Below are 27,264 nucleotides of genomic sequence, written 5' to 3' on the forward strand. Positions count from 1 at the left end.
TTTGTGTTTCATACTATGGTATGGCTGAAAAATCAAAAAGAAAGGCATAGGAAAATAGATCTGTTCCTCTTCGGAAATCATATCAGTAGCATAATCTTTGTCTTGTGATAGAGACTCATTCCTTTATATGAGATGCAGCTTCAACTGATTCTTACTCCCCGCATACCTTGTCATCTAGGATAATGGCAGTCTGGTGACTTTCCCATAAACATCTTGCAACAAAGGAACACTTGTGGTTGTATGACATCTGTTTCCTCCACCTTATACACTTGGCTGATGCAGCTTTAAGCAAATGCCATTTAATGAAAGGGGCTGCTGAGAATAGGTCTTCTACAGGCCATATTTAAGTACTTATTAATTTGCAAATTCCACAGATAAAAGTTCTTGTTTGAGCCCAGTACGACACTTTTCCTCCAGGACGGAGGAGAGGAAAGAGAGCACTCTTCTAGCCTAGATCCTCCAGAAGGAATGTCAGGTAGGTCTAGTGCCTCTGAACATTCATCAGAGTATATGTTCCCTGGTATAGACAGTTAACCTAAATAAACCCACCTCAGTAAAAAGAATCCTGAGAAGAGCTAGATTAGCTCACATTCTCAAATCTTAGGTCCATTTTCATCCAAGAAAGAGTAGGGGCAGAGGCCAAGGTTTTGATCCCTCCTACTCTAAAAGGATCTTGTGCCATGTCAGGGTGGCCTTTGCACTTTCCTCTAGGAGGCTGATTTTGATATTTTACCTCAAACTGAAGATCAGTTTGTAACAAAGTAGGTAACTGTGCCAAAAGGGTGCTTGATAGATTGGAAGGGGAATCAGTTGCCAAAAGTCACCTTAAAATAAATAAATACAAAATCCAAAATGTATCCTTCACAGTTTTCCAAAAACAGTCCTAGAAAAATTTGTATGAGACCATTAAAAGATTTGGGGCTTCCAGCAGAAGAGAAAAGCATGGCAGTGTGTCTGCTTTTTGCTTTCTGTTACCTAGTAGTTCAAGAGGATCAATCTAGTACTTTTGCACTAAAGTGGCTAGATAATTATCTTTTAGCCTAAAATAAACTCCAAAGGAAAATGTTAAGGCACAGACTGGAGCAACAGACTCTGGAATTAAGCTACATGACTTAGGTTTGCGTTACGCCTTTGTGCATAATACTTTCCACTGATTCACAGTGATGTGTAATTTCAGTTTGTAATTGGCAATCAGTATTTAAGACATGGTACTTCAGGAATCGGAGCCTCTTGTCTGAGAATAATTCTGTAGGCACAGTTCTTGTCTAACCACAAAGATCATAGTGGTCCATGAACAACACTGTCTTACTCAGTATTTCTAGGTGCAATTAATCTTGCTGATTTTAACCTGTCGTTCTAACTGGAAACCTTTCTAACCTAAGGAGGTTGTGGAATGTCCATCATTGGAAGTTTTTAAGAACAGGTTAGACAGACACCTATCAGGAATGGTCTAGTTATTACATAGTCCTGCCTTGAGTACAGGAGTCCCTTCCAGTCCTACACTTGTACGATTCTGGGAATATATACAATTGGTGTACAAACATCAGCTTTGGAAATAAGAATAAAAGTGAGGAAAACATTGCATTATATAAATAGCTACCTTTTTAGTGGTTTGGTCTTACTTGTTTTCCAGAGAGCAGAATTGACCTCTGATAAAGACCTGTATCTCGACAATAGCTCTGTTGAAGAAGCATCAGGTGTCTATCCTATTGATGATGACGATTATTCTTCTGGGTCCGGCTCAGGTAAGACATGCCTCTCTACATTTTTTCATTACATTGTAACGTTTTTTTCTTCTTCAGTAAGTATAAGAATGGCTATCTACACCTGAAAGCTGTTCATCACCTTGAAATTATTGCTTTAGTCAGGAGTCCAGGGCACTTGGCTCTATACATGCATTGTGCTGAGCATCTCTCCAGATTTATCCCCTGTCTATTAATGTCATGTTCTTATGCTTTTACTACTCAGTTTGTCCAATAGCTATATCATTTTACTGAATTTCCCTGCATCTCGTCTACAGTGTGCTGAGCTTTCTAGAGTGTAGAAAATAGAAATTTGGGCAGATATTCTCTCCCCCATGGGCAGATATGATTTCTAATTGGATATCCTAATCTTTGATATTAAATGTTTGTAGCAGGATACTAGTTTAATCCAGTCTTATTTTTCTTGTCCACACACACATTCAGATAAATATTGTTTATAAATCTACTTACATTTTTTAATAGAAGTCTAGATATTATCAAACAAATCTGATAGCTTTTTCTGATGTAATTACATCACTTTAGTAGATAGAAGAAATGCAATGAATATATTTATATTTGGATTTCAGTTAAGCTGTTCTACATAGTGACACTCACCCAATTTCTTTACAAGTTGATTTAAGTGTCAAGTATTTAAATTTCATTACATGAATTGGAGACTGGTTGAAAGGCCAGCAACAGAGTGGTGATCCAAGTGGGAAATGTGTCAGGTGGGGTACTATGGAGATCAGTTTTGGGGACCCATGTCATTTTCTATTCTTCAGCACAGTAAGATCCACAAATCCGACAGAGGGTCTTCAGCCTGTTGGCTATTTTAGGGTCAGAACTTGTACTTGTTGAGCACTGGCCAAGAATTGTGCCTCTCCTGCTGAAGAGCCTGCTAGTCTTGCTCTGTTTCCAAAGCTATAGTTTAGATAGACAGGCCTTCCTGATCCAAAGCTTCTAGATCTTTAGAAAATAAAGTATTGGATTCACACTGAAACAAGACCTAAATGTTACATTGTGGTACATTTTATCTGTTAATTTGGTTGGAACTGAACTAAAATGTTTGCCTTGCTTTTGGGGTTGAGCCGCTTAATGCCTGCTTTCCCTCTCTTCCTGAAGCACTGCAGTAGCATATGGCCATGCCTGATCATGATTGGCAAGCAAGCTAACGGAAAACCTGGTCCTCTTGAACTCTTTCCAGAGTGTATGCGTCGATAAGAGCTCTACTGCTTACGTGGCTGGGGAGAAGCATCTCCTTACACAAACTTTGGCCCAGCCCAGTAGTAAGCCTGGTGGTATGTGACAGCAGCTTATATTACCATTCGTGGTGCAGAGAGGGAAGTACATAGTAAATACTTTGATTCCATATTAGGCAGTAAACTTTCCTGGAGAATATCCATTGCTAATTCAAGGTACAAATAAAATCAGATTTCCTTTTTTTACACGGATTTTCTTCGCCATCTTTCTGTTGTCCTGGTGAGTTGTAGGGTGAACTGTCAACTCTAGTTATATGCTTTCATATTTCTCGACAGCACTGAGCATAGATACAGTAAGTGGATGTTTACCCTTTGTACCCGATCCAGACTCGGCTAAAAGAAGAACGTTGCTTAATGCACACTTGCTACTGAAGTAGCCAGTCGACCTTGACATTTCTGCAGTTTCTTTCTTTGGTGTTCATGGTCATGGGTTGCTAGGACAGGCAACTTTTTTAAAACAAATAATATTTTAGAAAGTCTAATTTTGCTCAATGTTTACTTCAATCTGTGTGACTATCTTCATGACAGTATTAAAAACTGCCTCCTTTTCTGCCCCATTTTTGCAAGTAGAAATAATTGGGTGCGTAAATAAAATGTAGATGTCTAAGTATTTGGTTGCTCCTGCAGATCATAGAGTTAAACATCTAAAATCTACTAGTGATAATTTTTCCTTATAAAGTTGCAGGTACAGACTGAGAGGTCTGTTTTGAGGTCTTTTGGATACTAAAAAGAAAGGACAGTAAGATCAGGGAAAGCTTCCCTTAAGTTCCTACAAGACAGGTCTATGCAACCCACATCAGCACTGGATGGGCGGGACCAAGTCCAGAAAACACCCAGTGAGCTCTAGATCTACTAGCTCCTGAATTGCGACTTCTAAACCTGTCCTACTATGTATTCTGGTAGGGCAGCATGCTCCTCTGAAAACCACAAGGACAAATCCCTTTCAGCTGATCAACCCAAGAAGAGTGGACTTCAAGGACTGAAATGGGTATCACTGGAGGCCTGAAGGAGCACAATACTGGGCACTGAATATAACTACCTCCGTTATCAATATCTCATTTGTCACCATGTGCCATAGCACCATCACATTTGGTGTTAACTACTTGGGCACGATTGACCTCTGCACCACTTATTTTAGCACGCTGTTTCTGTTCTGAGATCATACACAGTACCATGGGATCTGCAGATTACAACAGAGCCAGAATTGCTGTTGCTATCCAAGGTGCTGAAAAGTTCTTTGAGTAGTGGCCCTATGGATACTCCATTCAGGTGTGTATGCATGCCGTGGACCTTTAATCGGAGATTTTCAGTGTCAGTGTCCGTTCAGCCCATGCATTCATTCTACACATCTTTGTGCACTGCATTCAGGCTATATAGGGCTGCATGGGTGAATTGCCCTCTGTTCCTTTTCAACCACCTTGGCCTGAGATGAAGCATTCAGCATAACCGCTTTTGTCAGTCAAGCTTGCCTGGGCTAGTATGTTAGCATTAGAGTTTAGATTAGTTTAGTGTTTTATAGTTAGTGTTAGTTTTTATAGAGCATTGTTTTGGGGGATTTTTTGTCCTTTAAATTCTCTGTCCCTACCCCCTTTGTGGGGGAATATGCCAGGATCACCAGGGTTCAAAGGTTTTTTTCCTCAGCTCAACATTCCCTTAGACCTTCTAAACGAAAAACTTTAGAGATTTCTGAAAGGGGCTCTAAGAAAAGGAACTCTGGATCGCCTCATAAAGAACCCTCACCAAAAAGACTGGTCTCATAAGTTGACCATCTCTGAGCCTTTAGGTTCTCAGCCCAGTACCACTGAGTCTTCAGGCTCCTCTGGGACAGATGGCATAGCCAAGTCTCTGGGCTCCTCTAAAAGCCATGGCTCCAGCCACACTCCAGTAGCTAAAACATCTTTGGTACTGTCAGGACATGATCAAGGTATTAGGGAGAGAGACAGTCTGCTATCAGCAAGCCAGTACTGATAGACATACTCCAGCCTCTGGTACCCAAAATAGTGGGGCCCTTGGTACTGCAGAGGGCTAAGTGGCCACCTCAGCCTACTTCTGCTTCAAAGCATACCATCTGCTTCGTCTTCCAGAGACCTACCTAAATAGACTTTTACCGTGATACCATTAGTTCATCTGGTACCACCGAAATGAAGGTACTCTGAGAGGACCTATCTGTGTCAAAGGAACTGGAGTCTCCCCTATTGATGGGTACCAAGCCCTTTTTGGTACTGAGAGCTACACAATCACCAGAACTGCACCTTTCTCTGGTACTGCCTGATTAACCACCATTTTCTAGTGAAGCTCCTCCTATGGATGTGATGATAACCTCTCTGAAATATCTGAGCAGGGTTCTCCTCTTCACCTCTTTCTGACATCTACAGAGAAAGAGATGATGCTCGGGGGAGACATTATGAAGGCCTTCCTTGATGTATGAGCAGCCATGGATGCCACCCCTTATACCACGTAGTTCCCCTCAATGGCCATATTGGGACCCTTGACAGGCTGTCTGTCAACGATTCTCTAGAGAGTCTAGCCTTGCTTGGTGGAACTGTAGAGACTGACAGTCCCCTTCCTATCTCTTTCTCCTCAGTTACCTGAACAGTAAAATGAAACATTCAAAGAGCAGGAGGCTAGAACAGATGAGGTCAGGCTGCAGACTGATATCGCCTCATCTGCTCCTGAAGAGGCTGTTGCGAATCTCCCATTCTCCCTGGCTAATGACTTTAAGCAGTTCAAGATTTCGTGAAACAGGTGGCAGATTCTTTACAGATACTCCTAGAAGAGGTCAAGAAGTCATACCACAAGCTGCTTGATATTTTACAGGTAGCATTGTCTGCTCAAGTTACCCTGCCTATTTAATGAGGCATTTTTGGATCCTGTCAAACCTATCTGGCAAATTCCAGCAACAATATCACCCACTTGTCAGAGGGCTGATAAAAAATACTGTGTCCCAACCAAGGATTCTGAATTATTTTCCAACCCTTCTCCTAACTTATTGGTCATTGAAATTGTCAATGAACTTGGAAGGCAGCATCACACTAAGTCAATGCTGTATGACAAGGACCAAAAATGCCTTGACTTTTTGGTCATAAGAGCTACTCCTTAGTGACCCTGCAGTTTACAATTGCTAATTAATAGGCTCTAATGGCACAGTATAATCACACCAACTACTCTAAGTTTCAGTCATTTATTGAACACCTTCTAATTGAGCATCATGAGTATTTTCAGTACATTTTATAGCAGAATGTCAGCTGCTAATTAGAATGTCCTTACAGGCTTCCATGTATGCTGCTGACACTGCCACTTGTTCCATCTCCATGCCAGTTGTCATGCGGTGGGCAAGGAGGTCCAGCGCTCTGAGTTCCCCAGGGAGATCTAAAAATACAGTTGAGGACCTTCGCTTTGATGGCTTGAAACTCTTTGTGGACAAGTCTCTATATTCTTTGAAGGACCCTAAACTCTCTTTGCAAGATATGAGTATCTCAACTGGCAGAAAAGCTGAGTTTGCTGACAGGCTGCCTCAAGAGCCTGCGGAGTTGAAGTTTCTGATTTCTGAGGGGCAGTAGATAGCTAAAATGTGTCTGCAAGCCTCGTTAGATGCACTGTGGTCCATGGCAACCTTCGTTGCCCTGAGGAGAACATCTTGGCATCAGGTATCCGACTGAAGACCTCCCCTTTGAGGGCTCTGAACTCTTTTTAACTGAAAGATGGATGACTCTCTTCACTTATTGAAGGACTCTCAGGCTATTCTGCATTCACAAGGAGAATTTACAGCAACTCCTAGAAGTAACCAGGGAAAACCTTCTTCAGGGAAAACCAGTACTTTCTACCAGCAGAGGTCCACTGAGCCTCCAAAGAGATGGCAGTGCTTTCAAAGGTATCTACATCAGTGGCCACTTCCAAGCACCCCTTTTGTCAGGCTGGTTGAGAGTTGTGCTACTACCAGTCTACAGAATCTTCACTCCTCCCTCTCCACCCCCAATTTGGACACCACCTCTGACTATTGACTCGGAGATCAAAAGGGGATATTACCATTTATATGGAACTTGTGGTGTCAGAATATTGTCCTAATCTCTCCTGGAAGTTTGTAATTCCACATAGTAAACTACGTGTGAACTGTCTTAATAGTTTGAATGGCTATTGTTAACTGTATTGTTTGAGAAAGAACCCATTGAATAGAGATCAAACTGTTGGTTCACTTTCATCAAAGCCCACATGGTGGTTACCTGTGAGCATCCAGCTTGCTTCAACTGTAAAGGAAACTTTGGGCCTGATCCTTTTAATCTCAGATCATCTTAAACTTTAACGGGGAAAGTCTAAACCTTAAAACTGAGGCCTCCAGGTGTACCCTGGATCACCCTGGAATTCTCATGGAAGAACGTTAGAATTGATTCCAGAAAGACTTTTACAAATCAACAACCTCACCATCTCTGCTATGAAACTGACCAAGGACTTTACACACATTTGTATGTATATTGATCTCTTAACCATATAGAACTCTTTTTTCTTTTATTAATAAATCTTCAGTTTAGTTAATAAGGGTATGTATTTGGGTAAGATCTGAAATATTCATTGACCTGGTGCGCAATGTATCTGGTCCTTTGGGATTGGTAGAAATTTAAGTATGGCGAATAAGATTTTTACTAACCCCTCACTGTATTATCTTTGGATGTTTAGATAGGCTCCAAAGGCTGGATTGCCTAAAGAGGACTGTAATTAGCTTCTGGTTAACCAGTGTGGTATTACAGAAGCTGTTTTGTTACTGGCTTGGTAAATCTAATTATAGAATAAATCACCAGTCTTGGGAATTGTCTTCCCTATTTCTTGCAGTCTGCCCTGAGTTTTCAGCGTGGCCCATCCAGACACCATGGTCACAACCCTACACATAGATTAGAGTTTATGGGGGCAGTGACAGACTCCACAACAGCCATTGCTTACCTGTCACCAGACAGATTTAAACACATGACCATGCTCATCTGCCAGCTGCCGAATCAACCACGCATGTTGGTGAGAATTCACTCAAGTCTCTTTGGATGTGTGGTTTCCTGTATGTTCATCATGCAGCATGCCAGACTACATCTACGTTGTGTGTAAAACTGGCTGAAGTTGGTGAACTACCAAGCGGACATCATCTCGTATGAAGTATCTATGCAAGTTCCTCCCAAAACCCTCTCCTCACTGAACTGGAAAGGAGTACTATTCCCTTAATTCTCCCCACCAAGACTCTGGTGATTGATACATCCCTCCTAGAGTGTGGAGCACACCCAGACCACTGTCAAGTTCCTTAGGGCATCAACCTTATTCCATTCCTATCAGGCCATAGAGAACAACTTCATTCTGTTCCATTAGCGTACTACTCAGATGAAACCCAGGCAGACAGTGTTGTCATACTTCCTATCCATTAGAGTAGGCCTTCTGATATCTGCTATTTCCAATCAGATAGGAGGAGAGGTAGTTGAATTTGGGAGCTTTCTCTAATGAAACCCAATATTGTACTGTTAATTCAGACAAGTAGTCCTCACAGATATCCTAGCATTCATTCCATAAGTAAAATCAGGAAATATTCCTCCAGTTAAGCATGAAAGTTCACTCCTTAGGAGCACTGACAGTCTTAAGGCAAAAGAGTCATGTTTCCTGTATTGAGATCTGCTAGACAGCAACTAGATAACCAAATTGTGCATATTGACCATCCAATCTTAGTCAATGTCTTTCTCTTGACAGAAGTCTTCTCCAGGCATTAGTACCAGGGAGAGAGAGAGAGAGAAGATATTTTTATATAATCTACCTTGTTTTGGGTGTCCATATTTAAAGGATGATCCTGCTTCCCACCCTGGAGGCACACTACTACGAAAATACCATCATAACAGATCTGCGGACCTTAGTACAAAGAAGATTATGAAAATACATCAATGCTTACCTGAAAAATTCCTTTCTTTTTAGTAATAAGGTCCACATATCCAGCCCATGCTGGAGACAAATGGATCATCCAGAATAGAGATGGAAATTGATGTCCGAGGATTTGTGTTTGTTATCATTAGGTGGAATTTACTATACTTGGAATATATTTCTCAAAGTGTATTTATCACATTCTGTAATTTAAGTAAGTAGAATTGGAATTATTTAGCTACAGAAGTTTTCTTAATTGGAGGAACCTTCGGTGGTAGGACAGTCCCCTGCTGCTAGTGCATTACAGGCCTAATTCTGCCCTCAAACTGCAAGCAGACTGAAGTATTCATTGTAATGTATCTATAGACCTAATTATTTCAAGCAGGGAAATCTTTAGGTAAGTGTGGATACCTTTTCTTATTGGATGCTTTTCCCCTCTTCTTTTTCTTTACAGGATATTGTTTTCAAATATTTGACCAGGCCTTCATGAAGCCCCTTATTGACAACTTATTTCATGCGGTCTTTTTCAGAGGAATTGTCTATGCATAAATTAGGGTGTTGTTTTAGAATTCCCTTAACATTCTTTCACAGTGGTGGATTTTAATATATTACATTGAAAGTTAGATTTTTTTTTTAAATTCCTTCACTTTTGCTTTCCTTGACTCTAGTACCCTTGTGCTTAATTACAGTGTGAAACTGTTCCTTACAATGCTGAATCCAAATAGTCCTTGGTCATTGGATCCAAACTTCCCGATGACTTTTAGGTTATCAGTCAGTTCATGTAGCTGCCAAGAAGTCATTCTGGGATGACCTATCTTCTCATTCAAACTTTTACATCCTGTATTCTATAGCTATATTCTGAAAGCTCTCTTCTTTTTTAAAAAAAATGTTCAGAGGGTTTTAAACTCTAAAAGCCTGATAACTGACACAGAGAATGGCAGAAACATTTTGGTAACTACAGTGGATTGTAGCAGTTTATCTCAAAGGTTTTGTGGCAAAGCAAGGTTGTTATGAATGATCATGGGCAGAACATCATTTATTTTTTGGTTGGAACTCTACTACAATTAAAATGTAATGCATATGAATGATTTTCATACAGAGATTTCCTGAACATCATTGTTTTGTTTTAGGAGCTGAAGATGATGAAGATAATACAGTGATAGCAACGTCTAGAACACTTCCAAAGATACCGTCAACTAGTGATGCGCCTAAAGCTGAGACAACTACACTGAAAACACAGACCAAGATTCCTGCACAAACTAAGGTTTGTGGGCAGTTACTTTTTACTGCAGCACAGTAATACTTTTTATATGGTTTTAATCAAACATAATTATGTATGCCGTAAAAGGTTATTTGAAAATATACTTGATGAATGGTTATGCCTATAATAATCATAAAAACCTTATCTAATATTTCTACACTCCGTTAAATCAAATGTAGAGTTGGCCATAGAGCTTCTAATTCCCAGTATAGAACCAGTGTACCAACTCTAGATTTCACTTCCAAGAAGAGAGTATCGAACCCCGGACAGCACATCATCTCATGAACACATAGGTATATGTGAACATGCAATATAGTCTTAGCCGTTCATTATGTCTCCAAAAGGGTTGCTAAATAAGCCATATATTAAGCTGACTCCCCCCACTTGCCGATAAAAAGGATAATTTTGTTTGTTTTTGTGTTATGCTTTGTGCTTTTCTCCAGGTTTCTCTTGAGGAAAATACCATCCTTAAAATTATAATATGGTATTGTGCAATGCTTACTATGTTGTTCTCCGATTCCATTGGCACACAGATAGAAAACAGTGTAGATGACAATGTTTAAAAGAATAGTTGGCAGGTATTCACATCACAGAACCACTATTATAAGTGGCAAAGAGTTCTGTGGCACCTTATAGACTAACAAACGTATTGGAGCATGAGCTTTCGTGGGTGAATACCCACTTCATCAGATGACATGCATCTAACGAAGTGGGTATTCACCCATGAAAGCTCATGCTCCAATACGTTTGTTAGTCTATAAGGTGCCACAGAACACTTTGCCGCTTTTACAGATCCAGGCTAACATGGCTACCCCTCTGATACTATTATAAGTGAGACACATGCTGACACAAGTACCAGAGATGCCAGGATTGAATGCTTATGACAAGAACTGCTCCTTTGTGCTTAGAGATGATCTTTTAGGTCAGAGACTTGTTGGCCGAATACTCTGGGGAAGTTTGTGCTGTTGCTGCCCATGCTATAGGTCTGTGGCTGGAGAGTTAGCTTTGGTCAATATTTTCCAAACAGGCTAGTGAATCTTGGGTGCCTAACTTGACATACCCTGAAAAGGGTCTGATTTGCAGAGCGCATGTTCTCTGTAATTCAGACCCTTTTCAAGGTATGTCTAGTCACTTTTGAGCAGCTTTTCCTTTGGTTGTGAGGGCTGTCAGCCTGTCAGTTTACACAAGGACTATATTTATTATTCTTTGTATAGAGGGAGAAAAACGTAAAATAAAATGTAAAGAAGGTCGTGCACAAATAAGGTAATTAAAGCCATTTTTAATAGGTATGCTTGGGCATGCTGAATCCAGTGCTTATTAAACTATGGGGCAGAAGCTTTGAGTATGAATGTTCCTTTCAAAAAAGAAGAGCTGATCACATATACAGCTTTTAGGAAAACAGTAAAATAACCAGTTCACTTAGTTTCTGTACATTGAGAAGATTTTTGCTAATGTTTTAATAGCTTATTGCTGTGCTTGGGTGTTTTGTGTATGAATAATAAAATTTTAAAAATATTGAAAGCAATGTGGAAAATACTCTTGGAAAGAGATAATTGCACTTAATATTAAAATATTGACGTGGAGACTGCGTGATATAGAGAAAAGCAGGGAAGGGAGAGATGGCTCTGTGAAGGGGCTTAGAGAAGAGGACCAGAAGGTTGATCTTCCTTTATTGGTATATTAATGTGAACAGAAAAGACTGATCTTTATATGCTGATCTTTCCGGTTATAGATCCATTCCAAAGACAGACTAGCAGCCAGTCTTCTAAATCTGAGGGAAAGATTAATTTGCTCCCTATCACTCGATGAAATGGGGATGGCTCACCCTGAAAGCAGCAGAGAGCACAGAACCAATAATTATCAGGAGCTGAGGCTTAGTATTATTTGAATGTTACGAAAACAAGGTCTTCTTTAATGATCTAGTCTGTGTCCCTATATCTTTGCAGAATATTACTCATAGCTTTCTGCAGAATCACTTTAGCTCAGTAGTCCATGACTAGGGCTCTTAGGTGCTATGATAATACAAGTAATAAATATATAATAATCTTGTTTTCTGTGTCAGTCTCCAGTAATGGTGACTCCACAATCTTCTTAATGAGGTCTCATTGACCTCACTATGATAGCGATTATTAATTATACTGTCCTTTTGCTTCATTTTAGACCTTAGCTGCTTTTTAAAAAAAGTGCTTTGACTACTACTTCCTTCTTGCTAGCCTAAGTAATACATGAGGAATTATCATAAAGACGTGGTCTTTTCTCTAGACTGTACAGTCTCTGTTCTCTCTTCATAAATCATGTTTTCTACACCTTTCATCACTTGTTGCCTTTTTTGGATTCTTTTAAATTTTACTGTAATGCTGAACCTAAAACTGCCTGTAGAATGTCAGAAGTAACTTCACAGGTGTTCTACAAAGAGAACTAATGATTCTTTGGTCTTGCATGTAATATCTTTGATACATTTTGTTACAACATTATCACTGTTATTATGCTGGGGGACTGATATTTACACACCCATGATTTGTTTATCAGCATATAATTATTTTTTGTGTGCTAATCTTCATTCTCTTGTTTCATACATTTGCATAATATTCTCTCCCCATGTAAAACACATTCATCTTTCTGTATTAAATCACACTGTATTGATTTCTGCCAAATTCTGTACTGTCTGTAAATCTTGCTATATTTTTACTTGACTTTCCCTGTGGTTAGCTGTCCCTCCTAACTGGCTTATCAGTGAAATTGCGTTGTTTTTTTTTAATTTGGTTTCATCAGGATAACCTGTCCAGGGGAATGATGTATGAGAATCAAAGCAATATAGATGCTGAATGCTGATCTCGCAGTGGCGTGGCCACTGAACAGATGTAGCATTTTCATTGGCCTTGGTTTTTTATGTTTAGTAATTCTATGGACATTTAGGACTTTTCATCTTGTGACTTAACTCAATGCACTTTTACAGATGTGGAAAATATAATTGCACAGATTTTATAGGTTCAGGTTTCATGTTTCAACATCATGATGACTGTATCAGTTTTATATACATTTACTACTGCTTCTCTACTTTGTTTTTGTGTTGGAATGTACATGTTTAGATATGATTTTCTGACTACCCAGGTTAAAGAAGTATCATTCAAAGTGCAGAAATGTACATTTGTGTAATGTGATCATTGCTTTTTTAAATGTATTGTAGTCACCTGAAGAAAGTGATGACAAAGAGAAAATTCAGAAGACTAACTCTAACACTAACAAAAATAAGAATGACCCAGGTGATGACGCTGATGTATTTACTGAGAAGCACTCAGAAAACCTCTTTCAGAGAACAGAAGTACTTGCAGGTAATTAGCAGCTAGTTCAGGACTATTTTACAAGGTAATAGGAAAAAATGTAGAAAATACAAAGATGTTACCTGCAGAATAATATAAATCTCAAAATTCATATTGCCTCTGGGGTGTTACCCTCCACATTGCTATGGGGTCCCCGAGGATTATACATTTCTGCAGAGCAGCCACTGTTCCTTTGTGGAGAATTAGATGGGCTTCGTCCAGAGTTATTGAATCTACAGCCTTCCCTTTTGCCGATTATTTGCAAGGTATTCCATCTCCCAGAAATTCAGTGCTTCCTCCTGGGAATTCTTAGTTTTCACAACCCAGGAAGGGAGAATTGCAATTTGAACTTGGGTTTCCATGATAACTTGTAGGGCAAAGATATATGCCCAACCTGCCTGACCTTCAGTCCCTTCTCCTGGCAGTCTCTATCCCTCTTGAGTGCTGTTTAGGGGACAGGGGAGATGATGTCATGGAGGAAGCTGCAACCTCTCTTTCCACGGAGAAGCAGGGATGTCTGTATATGGAGGATCATCTCCATGTGTGGACCAGGGAGACACAAGCTGTCCTCTCATTTTGTATAGCTTATAGCAGAGCAGAACCAGATAGTGTCACACTAGTATAGCTATGCTGTTTTTCTTATAATCGGCACTGATTCCAGGACTTTATAACTGTGAAATCCTCCTATCCATTGAAATTTGGCATCCAAACTGTTCTGGAAGTGCATTTATTTTTTGTGGCGTATCCCAAAAAGGGGATGGTGTTTGAGCCGTAGAAGTGAGCTCAAGCCATAAAATTCTGGATCTGAATTTCCCTGAAGCTCAAGGGGTTTGGATAAAAGAAAATTAGCATTGACATAGCATACCAGTGGAAATACTCAGATTTAATAAGTGTTGTTTGAATTGTTAGCTTGTGCGTGCTGGCAAATACATGACAAATGAAATGTCGTCCTCTTTGGGCTACATGAAAGGGATACAAGGTTTATCATCGGGAAATGTATTTTAGGCTTAGGTCATGGATAACAAACTGAAGGAGATGTGGCATGAATCAATTTCTTCCTTGGTAAAACAGAATAGTAATCAAGAGTAAATTATATGTAATTTTAATATTAGAAAAGTTACTTCCCTTTGTTAAAAGTAAGTTCAGAAGCAGTTAAGATTTTATGGTTATATTTGATCGTGTTGTTGATTATGCTCTGGGAGCATTATTAACTTTTTGTTAACTAAAACTATTACTACTTTGAGCTGTACTTTTTAGGTTCTTTAGAACTATGGGCCATATTGTGTCTTTGACTTTTAAACAAAACTCTTTATTGAAATGTTTTTCTCTTTAAAAATCTCTTTAATGATTTCATAAAAAAGCCAATCAAGATAATCACTTAATTGGAGCCAGTTTTTTAAATTTTAAAAGGATAGCAAATAACTAGTAAATATTTTGTGTACCGGAAAACAAATGTGGAGCTATGGGTCTTATTTTGGCATATTGTGAATGTTTGTTCATTTTATTGCAGCTGTTATTGCAGGTGGAGTTATTGGCTTTCTCTTTGCAATTTTCCTTATCTTGCTGTTGGTATATCGCATGAGGAAGAAGGATGAAGGCAGCTACGACCTTGGTGAACGTAAACCATCCAGTGCTGCCTATCAAAAGGCACCTACTAAGGAGTTTTATGCATAAAATTCCTACTTAGTGTCTCTATTTATGAGATCACTGAACTCTTTTAAATAAAGCTTTTGCATAGAATAATGAAGATCTTTTTTCTTTAAAGAGCCGTTATGGCACCTTTATGATAAAATCCCATTGTATTTAAAACTTTTCATGTATTCCTTTAAAAAAATGTAAAATTAAAACTTAACTTTTGCCATGTTCTGTGAATAACAGTGGTAAAGCATTATTTTGTAAAACCATTGATGTTCACTGAATCATTTTTAAAACTTTATGCATAAATATAAAATAATGAAAATGATTGTTTTATCCTATGGCTCAATGAAAGTTGTTTAATTTTTGTCAGCATGTCTCAGATTGATCTTACAAGTTAGTTTTTATTTCATTAATTTATCTGTTTCCAAAAAATGCCTTTTTGTAGTTGTCATGGTGCAATTTGTCTTCGGATAATTCAGATAACAGTAACTTTTAGTGTAAATGTAATTTTTCACCTATGTAAACTTTAATCTCCACTTTGTATAAATTTGTGTCCAAATATCAATTTTACACTTTGCATTGTTTCTCAATGTAACTGTAGCTTCAGTGAAATTTGTAACAGCCAATTAATGTGTAAAATTGGATTATTACTACAAACTGTATAGTCATATCCTTACTAAACAAATCTTTAAGGAAGATTTGAAGTAAGCTACTGACAAGCCTAAGCAAACCCAAAGACTCTAACAGTATTCTGAGAAGTTGCTGCAGATTTCTATTGCCACTGTATTTGTTAATTTCTTGCAATTTGAAGTTACAAGTAGTGGTTTAAATATCAATTTTTGTTCTTAAAAATACATTTAAGTTGTAAACGTCTTTTAAAGCCTTTGAAGTGCCTATGATTCTATGTAACTCGTCGCAGACTGGTGTTCATGAATATATAACAGTAAAAGAAAATGTTGGTATTTTATAAGCACAGACAATTCTAATGGTAACTTTTGTAGTCTTACGTGGATAGACATAAATTGTAATTTGGGAACATAAACACTACTGAATAAATCATGTGGCCTAATACTGAAATTTCATAGTCATATACTTTTTTGTACTTTTTTTTATCTTATTCCTACTTGGTTATGTTTAATATCACAAATTATGTCTAATAAATCTTGGAGGATGTTCTTTGGAAACCAAGACCAAGAAAAGCTATTGATGAGGCTCATGCTTTGAACAGAGATTCAGAAGTGGCACACTCAATGTTTCTTTGTGTGTATGCTTGGAACTTGCCTGTTAATTATGAGGATTTCAGTCTTTGCATTATATACAATGGCAGCATTGGCACAGACATATACTTTCTGCAAATTTAATTTCAGGTTGTAGAACTCAAAGGATTCCACAGAGTTTCATTTATTATGGATATATTTTCTTTATTCATTCTTCTATTCCATCTTTGGAGGACCTCAGCTTGATTCAACTCAGACTCCAGAAGGAGAATTGAGAAGTGGAATACTTTTATATGAGAAGACAGACGTATTCCAAGTAGAAGAGAAAAGGCTCTTTTGGTTAAGATCCAAGTAGCTTTGCAACAGATAGACATATGGAGATGACAACAGCATGCTTGCCTAAGTTAGGCTCCCTCCTCAGGTCTGTTAATTTCTTCTTTTCTGATTTCTTAATTTCAAAACTAGGTGGGCAGAACATTGAACTGAAGTACTTCCTACAAGTATATATCTTTGTATATACATCTCTAGAGAAAAGAATCTCATAACTTATATTTGCTGCTGCCCCAAGTTCAGTGGTCATTTAGGAAAAATTAAAATTATTCTGCACTATAATAGTTGCTTTTTAACTACTTACACTTCCTGGCAGATTTTCTGAAGCCATATGTCTTCACCAGTTAAAAACGGGGTAAATATTTAACAGGGTATATATCATTGCACAATATTTAGTGAAATTCAATTCATAAAATAACTGCTTGGAATAACTGTGCCAAGAAAAGAAAATTTCAGGCAAATGCTGTGCCACTGCTGTAAAATAAAATATTTGTTAACGTGCCAAAATAAAGTCTCTCATGCCTAAACTAATATTTCATTTGTATAGTCTGGCATCCAATCTTCTCCAAGCCCACATTACTTATGGTAGATTGAGTTTTCTTAAAGGTGCAGTAAATGCTATTTAGTTTAGTTGTAAACATTAAATGCATGACAAATTGTCTACTTTTTCTTCCTAAGCAGATCATTATCAAACTGCTTGAACCAACCTTTTCACTTCTGAATTTCAGATCCTTTTCTTTCTAGCTACTGTAACTACTGTATACAGCATTTTAGCATATATAATATAGATGTTCATTATTTTTGTTAAAATTGTTCTACACAAGTTCTCTATTATTATGCATATCTCAATTCTTTTTTTTACAACCAGCAGCAATGACTAGTTTATGGTCCTATTTGAGTCCTCTTCTTTTCCCTGGACATCATCCCTTCAAACACACCCCATAATGTGCTGTGGAATTTGGAAAGCTTTAACTGTGTGGGCATTTAATAGCGTCCCAAACCCTCCTGAAATGTCATTTGTTTAACAAAGCAATCTGCAGTGGGAATGAAAATAACATTATTTATTGCCTTGAGTTACAACTGACCTTTCCTCCTTTCCACTGCCAGTGCCAACACTGTGCTATTAGAACAAAATTCTAGCAAAGCTCTCATCTTACTTACAAACATCACTTTAGTTTTCATTCATAAATCTAGAGATCAGGCTGCTGTCAAAATCATCTGTTTTCTAGCAATGGTATTAAAAAGGAAATTGGCATCTGTGCACAATTTCAGTCTTCTCTTAGACCGAAATTTCCAAGTGTCTTCAGTTTGCTGCCCTTTGTTCTCCTCCTGGATGTGTTCTAGCCAGCTATTAACGAATGTTGCTTGGCAGCTGCTAGACTCAGAAGCCAAGCTATGGAACACTTCCCCCAACCCCACATCACCCTCTCCAGCAGTGGCATCTATATAGATATGAGTTGGCTGCTTCTTAGGACTTTTGGCTGGCCTCCACTAGTGCTTTTGTAGCAACTGTGAAACTCCTTAGAATCTGATACAGCATTTCCTTGTGACTAAGTTATAGTACTTGTCTCAGTGCAGTTTTTGTGACTCAATCTTGACTATAAATATTTTGCTTCTTATATTTTTGCAAGTGAAGTCCTATATAAATAACCTAAGTGTCTGTCTCATGTCATTTCTTTTATGGAAGAATAATAGTTGTACTTCGAACTGTTGATATCTTGGAACCTCTGCTTCTCCATACATTTTGCCATTCCATATTTTTAAGTTTTTCTCTTTTTAGTGAGTGTCATATTAAAAAAAGTAATTAGATAAGTAAGAACATGTAAAATGTTCTTATAGTTTCAGAAAACTAGCTTACTGTTTACCTACTGATAGATACTTGATTCATGACTTTGAGTCATATCTTACCATCAGTTTTAGCAGAACTCCCATTGAAATCAAAAGGGAATTCTGCTTAAACAGATTTTTTATTTTTTTTAACAAAGCTCCATTGTTTGAAGTGCAGATACCATTTATCTAAGGGTATGTCTACACTATGGGATTATTCCGATTTTACATAAACCGGTTTTGTAAAACAGATTGTATAAAGTCGAGTGCACACGGCCACACTAAGCACATTAATTCGGCAGTGTGTGTCATGTACCAAGGCTAGCGTCTATCTCCAAAGCCTTGCATTGTGGGTAGCTATCCCATAGTTCCCGCAGTCTCCCCCGCCCACTGGAATTCTGGGTTGAGATCCCAATGCAAAAACAGTTTCGCGGGTGATTCTGGATAAATGTCGTCACTCAATCCTTCCTCCGTGAAAACAACAGCAATCATTTTGCGCCCTTTTTCCCTGGATTGCCCTGGCAGATGCCATAGCATGGCAACCATGGATCCCGTTTTGCCTTGTCACTGTCACCGTATGTGTACTGGATGCTGCTGACAGAGGCGGTACTGCAGTGCTACACAGCAGCATTCATTTGCCTTTGCAAGGTAGCAGAGACGGTTACCATCCCTATTGCACCGTCTGCCATGCCATTGTAAATTGGTGATGAGATGATGGTTATCAATCGTTTTGTACCATCTGCTGTTGTCATGGGTGCTCCTGTCTGGCCTCGCTGAGGTCGGCCGGGGGCGCATGGACAAAAATGGGAATGACTCACGGGGTCATTCTCTTCTTTATGTTTTGTCTAAAAATAGTCAGGCCTGCCTAGAATATGGGGCAAGTGTACCAGAGAACCAGAGAGCACAGCCACTCCGTGTCAGAGCTCCAGAGATCCTGCAGAAATGCTGAGCTGCATGCCATTCTAACAGGTGCCCCTGCAACAACCCCACCCTTTGCTTCCCTCCTCCCCCAACGCTCCTGGGCTACTGTGGCAGTGTCCCCCCAGTTGTGTGATGAAGTAATAAAGAATGCAGGAATAAGAAACACTGACTTTTTAGTGAGATAAAATGCGGGGGAGGAAGCCTCCAGCTGCTATGAGAGTCCAGGCAGAACAGAATCTTTTCTTTAGATATGGGGGGGGCTGATGGAGCTCAGCCTCCAGTTGCTATAATGAGGACGGTTACCAGCCATTTTGTACCATCTGCTGGGAATGACCAGGAATCATTCCCATTTTTACCCAGGCGCTCCCGGCCGACCTCACCGAGGCCAGCCAGGAGCACTCATGGGATGATGATGACGTTAGATAGCAATCATATTGTACCATCTGCCACAGGGAAGGGAATGCTGGTGTTCAGCGCTGCAGCATCCTGTCTACCAGCAGCATGCAGTAGACATAGGGTGACATTGAAAAAAGGCGAGAAACGATTTTTTCCCCTTTTCTTTCGGGGGAGGAAGGGTGTAAATTGATGACATATACCCTGAAACACCCAGGAAAATGTTTTTGACCCTTCAGGCATTGGGAGCTCAGCCAAGAATGCAAATGCTTTTCGGAGACTGCGGGGACTGTGGGATAGCTGGAGTCCTCAGTACCCCCTTCCCTCCCTCCATGAGCGTCCATTTGATTCTTTGGCTTTCTGTTACGCTTGTCACAGAGCACTGTGCTTGGACTCCGTATCATAGCCTGGAGATGTTTTCAAATGCCTTGGCATTTCGTCTTCTGTAACGGAGCTCTGATAGAACAGATTTGTCTTCTCATACAGCGATCAGATCCAGTATCTCCCGTATGGTCCATGCTGGAGCTCTTTTTGGATTTGGGACTGCATTGCCACCTGTGCTGATCAGAGCTCCACGCTGGGCAAACAGGAAATGAAATTCAAAAGTTTGCGGGGCTTTTCCTGTCTACCTGGCCAGTGCATCCAAGTTCAGATTGCTTTCCAGAGCGGTCACAGTGGTACACTCTGGGATACCGCCCAGAGGCCAGTACCGTCAAATTGCGGCCACACTAATCCTAATCCGACATGGCAATACTGATTTCAGCGCTACTCCTCTTGTCGGGGAGGAGTACAGAAGTCAGTTTAAAGAGCCCTTTATATCGATATAAAGGGCTTCATTGTTTGGACGAGTGCAGGGTTAAATTGGTTTAACGCTGCTAAATTCAGTTTAAACGCGTAGTGTAGACCAAGCCCAAGAAAAGGAAGAATTTAGAAGAATATTCCTGTCAAATATAAGCTGTTGGTATTGGAATGATTGTGCTAGCACAGTATTGTGTATAGAAGGGCAAGTCTACATGACAGAATTAAGTCAACCCTAGTTATGTTGACATACAGCAACCACAGTAATTAAATCTTCACCAGGAGCGCTTGCACCAGTTTAACTGTCAGTGGGAGGCATTGCGGGATGGCTTCTGAAAGGCAGCAACAGTTGATGTAAGCACTGCAGTGTCTACACTGACACTGCCTCGAACTAACTACATTGACCTAAGCGCTATGCCTCTCTCAGAGATGGAGTTAAGTCGGTGTATTGGGCAAATTCCATTGGTGAGAGCTGTATTTTAGTATTGACACTACAGAGTTAGGTCAGCGTAAACTGCCTTATATTTACCCAACTGTAGTGTAGATCAGCCCTATGAGAGCAAGAGAGTTGGGGTTAGGGAAAGAACAAGCATCTCTAAATACTAACTAGCAGTTCTGTGACAGGGAACTCTTATTCATATTATGTAGAGGTGTCTAGGGGAATTAAGCAAACAGGAAAATATTTTTCTTAAATTTGTAATCAGTTATATCACTTACCTATGCTTGACCAAACTGTGTTATTAAAACTTCATATAAACGCAAGTAACCGTTTCCTGTTGGTTTCAATAACAATATGGGGACTCCAAAACTTGGATATATTCATACTTTACAAGTTGGTTGTCCCTTCTATTTTTAAATGAAATTTCTCTTAAGTTTGCTACAATTTTTACTCGCCCATGCATTACAGGCAACTGATAGAAAATAGATTAACTGGCAAACCATGGCTTGATCCTGTAGAATTTGTTTTCTGGTAGCTCTAATTCTCTTCTGGGCCATGAAGCATTTTTTCAGTAAAAACAAACTGATAAGGTGAGTGCCCTGTCCTCCCACAACTGGGCAGGTCCTGGGACCAGCCATGGCTCCAATAGAGACACATGGGCCTGAGCTGATACTGAGGTATCTGGTTTCCTATTGATTCCTGTGGATCACCAGGTTTGGATTGAAGGCCATGAGGCCCATTCCATGGGTTGTGAGGGGTGCGAGCAGGGAGACCCTGTCCCAGCCACCCCACTTGAACAGACTCTCAGTGAGATTTCCTCAGCTGAAGAAATAATGCAGGCCTAAACAGTATCTTTTCTATCCGCTCTGTGGGGCGGGAGGAAAACATGTTCCCTTGCCTTGTTCCCAACCCCACCTAGTCTCCACTGCCTCCTCCAGCATGCAGCCAGACCTGCTGAGCCTGAGGTGGCAATCATCCTCCCAGCCCCCATCTTTCCATGTAAGAGGGAAGGTATGGGTGGGTATGGAGGATCACCTGATGTGGATTGGGGGATGGAGAAGTGAAATGATTCAGCAGTTGCTTTGGAAGCATACAGAAGAAAGGATTTATGGAAAACATAGGCATCTAACTCTCCCCTGTATTTAGTACAATAGCGTTTAGCTTTTGGAGGTGGTGTGGGAATGATCCCAAAAACAGAATTTTGGGCAAGTAGGAGGAAAGAGACAAAGGGAGAAGTCCTGACAGCATATGTTCTTCACTGGAAGTTACAAAGCATTCAGCATTTTGAGTTGCTATCAAACTGCAGTGACTTTCCTTCCCTGGTACTTAATGAAGACAATATTTATGCAGGAGAGTGGGCTGATATTAGTGCTACGTACCGGAGAGGATCATGAAGCCAGGGAGTTGCTGTGCAGAAGGCCAGAGTTGTTATCTGCTGCAGATCCCAACCTTAACTTCTTTAAGTTACTCCCTCTCCCAGGCCTGGTCTACACTACACGTTTAAGTCAAATTTAGCAGCGTTAAACCGATTTAACCCTGCACGTGTCCACACAATGAGGCTCTTTATATCGATATAAAGGGCTCTTTAAACCAGTTTCTGTACTCCTCCCCAACAAGAGGAGTAGTGCTGAAATCGGTATTGCCATGTTGGATTAGGATTAGTGTGGACGCAAATCAACGGTATTGGCCTCCGGCGGTATCCCACAGTGCACCACTGTGACCACTCTGGAACGCAATCTGAACTTGGATGCACTGGCCAGGTAGACAGGAAAAGCCCCGCAAACTTTTGAATTTCATTTCCTGTTTGCCCAGCATGGAGCTCTGATCAGCACGGGTGGCAATGCAGTCCCAAATCCAAAAAGAGCTCCAGCATGGACCTTACAGGAGATACTGGATCTGATCGCTGTATGGGGAGACAAATCTGTTCTATCAGAGCTCCGTTACAGAAGACGAAATGCCAAAGCATTTGAAAAAAATCTCCAGGCTATGATATAGAGTCCACAGCACAGTGCTGTGTGACAAGCGTAACAGAAAGCCAAAGAATCAAATGGACGCTCATGGAGGGAGGGAGGGGGTACCGAGGACTGCAGCTATCCCACAGTCCCTGCAGTCTCCGAAAAGCATTTTCATTCTTGACTGAGCTCCCAGTGCCTGTAGGGTCAAACATATTGTCTGGGGTGGTTCAGGGTATATCTCGTCAGTTTACCCTTCCTTCCCCCGTGAAAGAAAAGGGAGAAAAATCGTTTCTTGACTTTTTTCAATGTCACCGTATGTCTACTGCATGCTGCTGGTAGACGCGGTGCTGTGGCATTGAACAGCAGCATCCTCTCCCCTCCCTTCCCTGGTGGCAGACGGTACAGTGCAGAAGGACTGGTAGCCGTCATCATCATCCCATGAGTGCTCCTGGCTGGCCTCAGGTGAGGTCGGCCGGGGCAGCCTGGGTAAAAATAGGAATGACTCCCGGTCATTCCCGGCAGATGGTACAGAACGGCCGGTAACCGTCCTCATCATAGCAACTGGAGGCTGAGCTCCATCAGCCCCGCCCCTTTCATGTCTAAAGAAAAGATTCTGTACTGGCTGGACTATCATAGCAGTGGATGCTGGGCTCCTCTCCCCACTACCGTTTAATGTCCTGCCTGGACTATCATAGCAACTGGAGGCTGCTTCCCTCTCATTTTATCTCACTAAAAAGTCAGTGTTTGTTATTCCTGCATTCTTTATTACTTCATCACATAAATGGGGGGGGACACTGCAACGGTAGCCCAGGAGGGTGGGGGAGGAGGGAAGCAACAGGTGGGGTTGTTGCAGGGGCACCCCGTAGAATGGCATGCAGCTCATCATTTCTGCAGGATCTGACATGGAGCAGCTGTACTCTCTGGTTCTCTAGTACACTTACCCCATATTCTAGGCAGGACTGACTCTATTTTTAGATACAACATAAAAGAGGAAATGACCCGGTGAGTCATTCCCATTTTTGTCTTTGCACCCCCCGCCAACCTCAGCGAAAGTCAGCTAGGAGCACCCATGACAGCAGCAGATGGTACAGAATGACTGATAACTGTCATCTCATCACCAATTTACAATGGCACAGCAGACGGTACAGAACGACTGGTAACCAACTCTGCTATCTTGCAAAGGCAAATGAATGCTGCTGTGTAGCGCTGCAGTACCGCCTTTGTCAATGGCATCCAGTACACATATGGTGACAGTGACAAAAGGCAAAACGGGCTCCATGGTTGCCATGCTATGGCATCTGCCAGGGCAATCCAGGGAAAAAGGGCACAAAATGATTGCCTGCCATTGCTTTCACAGAGGAAGGAATGAGTGACGACATTTACCTAGAATCACCCATGACACTGTTTTTGCACCATCATGCATTGGGATCTCAACCCAGAATTCCAATGGGCGGGGGAGACTACGGGAACTATGGGATAGCTACGGGATAGCTACCCACAGTGCAACGCTCCAGAAATCGACGGTAGCCTTGGTACGTGGATGCACACCATCAAATTAATGTGCTTAGTGTGGCCACGTGCACTCGATTTTATACAATCTGTTTTACAAAACCGGTTTATGTAAAATCGGAATAATCCCGTAGTTTAGACATACCCCTAGATTTGCACAGAAACAGGCCCAGCTTCTGAGAGAAAACATGCTGAGGACTTGCATCTCCTTTTATCATACACATAGGAGGGATTATGGGGGCGTTAGGTATGGTTATGAAGTATCCCATATTGTGGTGTTCTCTTACTTCTAGAGTTTGCATTAGATTGGGCATGTTTGGGTTAAATGCTAACCCCTTTGAAATAATACTTGTTTACGGAGTAGCCTAAGGAGTTTGGAGATTTTGAATTAAAGTGACAGCATGGTGTGGTTGAAAACTGTTGTAAGTAGGCCAGGGTTGAAGTCCACAACCTCTCTTGACCAAAGGTCAAGCTGAATTAATTGACGTGGCCCCTAGTTCTGACATCTCACTTCCAACACTAAATGAGAGGAAGTAGGAATGTTTGTTTAAAAAAAAATCCAGGAAAAATATTACAATATATCTAATTGTTTGTTTTAAAGAAATAGACTCTAAATTCATCGTAGGGTGTGATTTTAATGCTCTAAAATTTCTAATGTGGTTGTTCTGTGATTTTTTTCTCATAGATCTTTTGTTACTTTGCTGTGTGCCAAGGACATTTTTGGATTTAAAAAAAAAAAGTGAATCTAACATGGAAGTATATAGAACAATAACTTCCACCAGACAACAACTGTAATCCAAGAGCAGTTTGGGGCTTCTCTTGTTGTGGGAAACTGATCTTGCTGTTGGGTAAAAATTCTGTTTCCTAGTTATCCTCCCACTCGATGAGTCCCCTTGCGGTCTGAGGATATAAACAAACTTTGGTGCATTCTTTTTAGTATTCCTTGGTGCAATGGAAGTCTCTCTCTAAACACAGCAGCTTTTAAGAGCTCTGGGAGGATATTTAGGAGAAATGGGAACAGAGTCTTTTTTTCTGTTTTGTCGTGTCACAACTGTAGTATAAAAACTTGTCTGTCTCTAAATACAACAGTGAACAAAGTTGACTAAACAACTTATACACTAAATGGTATCTTTTCCATGAATGTAGTATTCCCATGGGAAGAAGTGATACTTTTTAATCTTTGAAGCACAGGAAGTGCAATAGTCTTGGTTCAAAGTTCCTGTGGAAAACTTTTTGACACGCACTTGTTTCTACTCTCAGCACTCCCTCAAAGAAAAATATAAAGTTTGTTTTTTGTCTTTCATCCTTACGATTTCTATTACTACAAAACTAAAGAACGAGAGTTCATTCTAGAAAGAAAAATCGACAAAATGAGCATGCTTCCTTCTGAAAGTAACAGATCAGCCCCAAAGACAGGTAGTTTAATGTTTTGTTTTTTGTTTTTGTTTTTAAATCCAACTGTGAAGGAATTGCTTCTGGGACTGTCTCCCTTTGCTAGTAATATACGTTAGCCTTTTGGGCAAAGAAAATGAAACTCCAGCAGAGCAGTCTTTTATCCAGTTATTAACACTCAGGTCTGCAACCCTGTCTTGGATCTATGTGAACCACCTTCCTATCTCTCAGGGTTCTCCCCTCATGGTGCAGGGGCTCAAAATTAGTTGTTCTACCAGATCCTCATTCTCTGAGCTGCACCCCCACCCCCATCCCAGATCTGTGCAAACCTTCTCCACTTCTGTTAGGGTTTACCACTCGTGGTCTAGAAACATCACCACCTAGCTGGTGCTTTAGTTCCACATAGGTGACCCTGTGCCCTCACTCTACTACATGCTCCAAGCCTGAAACTCTAAACAACGTAAGTAGAAGTCTGTTTCATCCTCAGATATTCATTTCATACTTCCCTGAGGCTACTTCCTATGTTTGCTCTTAAGCATCTGAATTCTAAAGGCATCTTTTCTCCAGCCTACACCATCCTGGGTTCCTTCTCCAGCTCCCTCTCAAACCAGCTTCTTTCCCAGCACACATGCTTCCAGCCTACAGTTCCCATCCTCTATCCAGCAACTACAGCCTGCAGAATGCATGTCCTTAAAGGGTTGAGACCCAGTAAGAAGTGGTGGGCCTGCCATTTAAAGGGCCAGTATGTCCTGTTACACCAACCCTCTACAACCCATTTCATGTGCTTGCATTTATATAGCACCTTTAGTCAAAACTCACCCCAAAATAGTTTACAAACATTGACTAATTCTACAGACTGCATCACACCATCCTCTAAACTGTATGATGTGGATGCAATGGAAGGAGTGAAAAATCTTTTCCACTGTCACCAAAGTTGTTGGAAACAAGACAATCCAAAGCTGCTACATCTTTTAAATCTCATCCTGAAAGTGCCTTTAATAGAAATAATGCACCATTGGCTCTCTGTGGATTAGATATGATGATGATGATGAATGCTGCATAGATATGATATAAATGGAATGACTAAATATATTCCAGTTCCTAGAATGGCATTGCATAAGTGTGACTTAGGGCAGCGTCTGGACTGAAGTCTTTATTATAGCTGATGATTTCCTATGAAAAGAGGAATGCTTCTGGGGGCACTGTGAAGAGAATTTCAGCTGATGCCTATCCATGCTCCAAGAAGTTGAAGTAGTGCTTTATTTGGATATTGTCATCTATCTGGAGTTTTAAATTTTGGGGCACGAGGTGTTGTGTGGGGAGGGGAAAATAACTTGAACCTTGCCTCTCTCTATAAAATAAGCACAAATACTGGGATGGATA

At 40.4% G+C, this 27,264-nt stretch overlaps 1 protein-coding gene across 1 annotated transcript in view; it reads left to right on the forward strand.

The window, feature by feature from the left end:
• Nucleotides 1-16,171, forward strand: part of SDC2 (syndecan 2) — a 97,180-nt gene extending 81,009 nt beyond the window's left edge. The window contains exons 2-5 of the mRNA XM_030553528.1: nt 1,634-1,745; nt 10,012-10,145; nt 13,330-13,474; nt 14,973-16,171. Coding sequence (XP_030409388.1) covers nt 1,634-1,745; nt 10,012-10,145; nt 13,330-13,474; nt 14,973-15,136 — 555 coding nt within the window. The 3' untranslated portion in view covers nt 15,137-16,171. The remainder of the gene's footprint in view (nt 1-1,633; nt 1,746-10,011; nt 10,146-13,329; nt 13,475-14,972) is intronic.
• The last annotated feature ends 11,093 nt before the right edge of the window (nt 16,172-27,264 follow it).

Source organism: Gopherus evgoodei, chromosome 2 (genome assembly GCF_007399415.2).
Source record: "Gopherus evgoodei ecotype Sinaloan lineage chromosome 2, rGopEvg1_v1.p, whole genome shotgun sequence".
In the NCBI taxonomy this organism is placed as follows: Eukaryota; Metazoa; Chordata; order Testudines; family Testudinidae; genus Gopherus; species Gopherus evgoodei.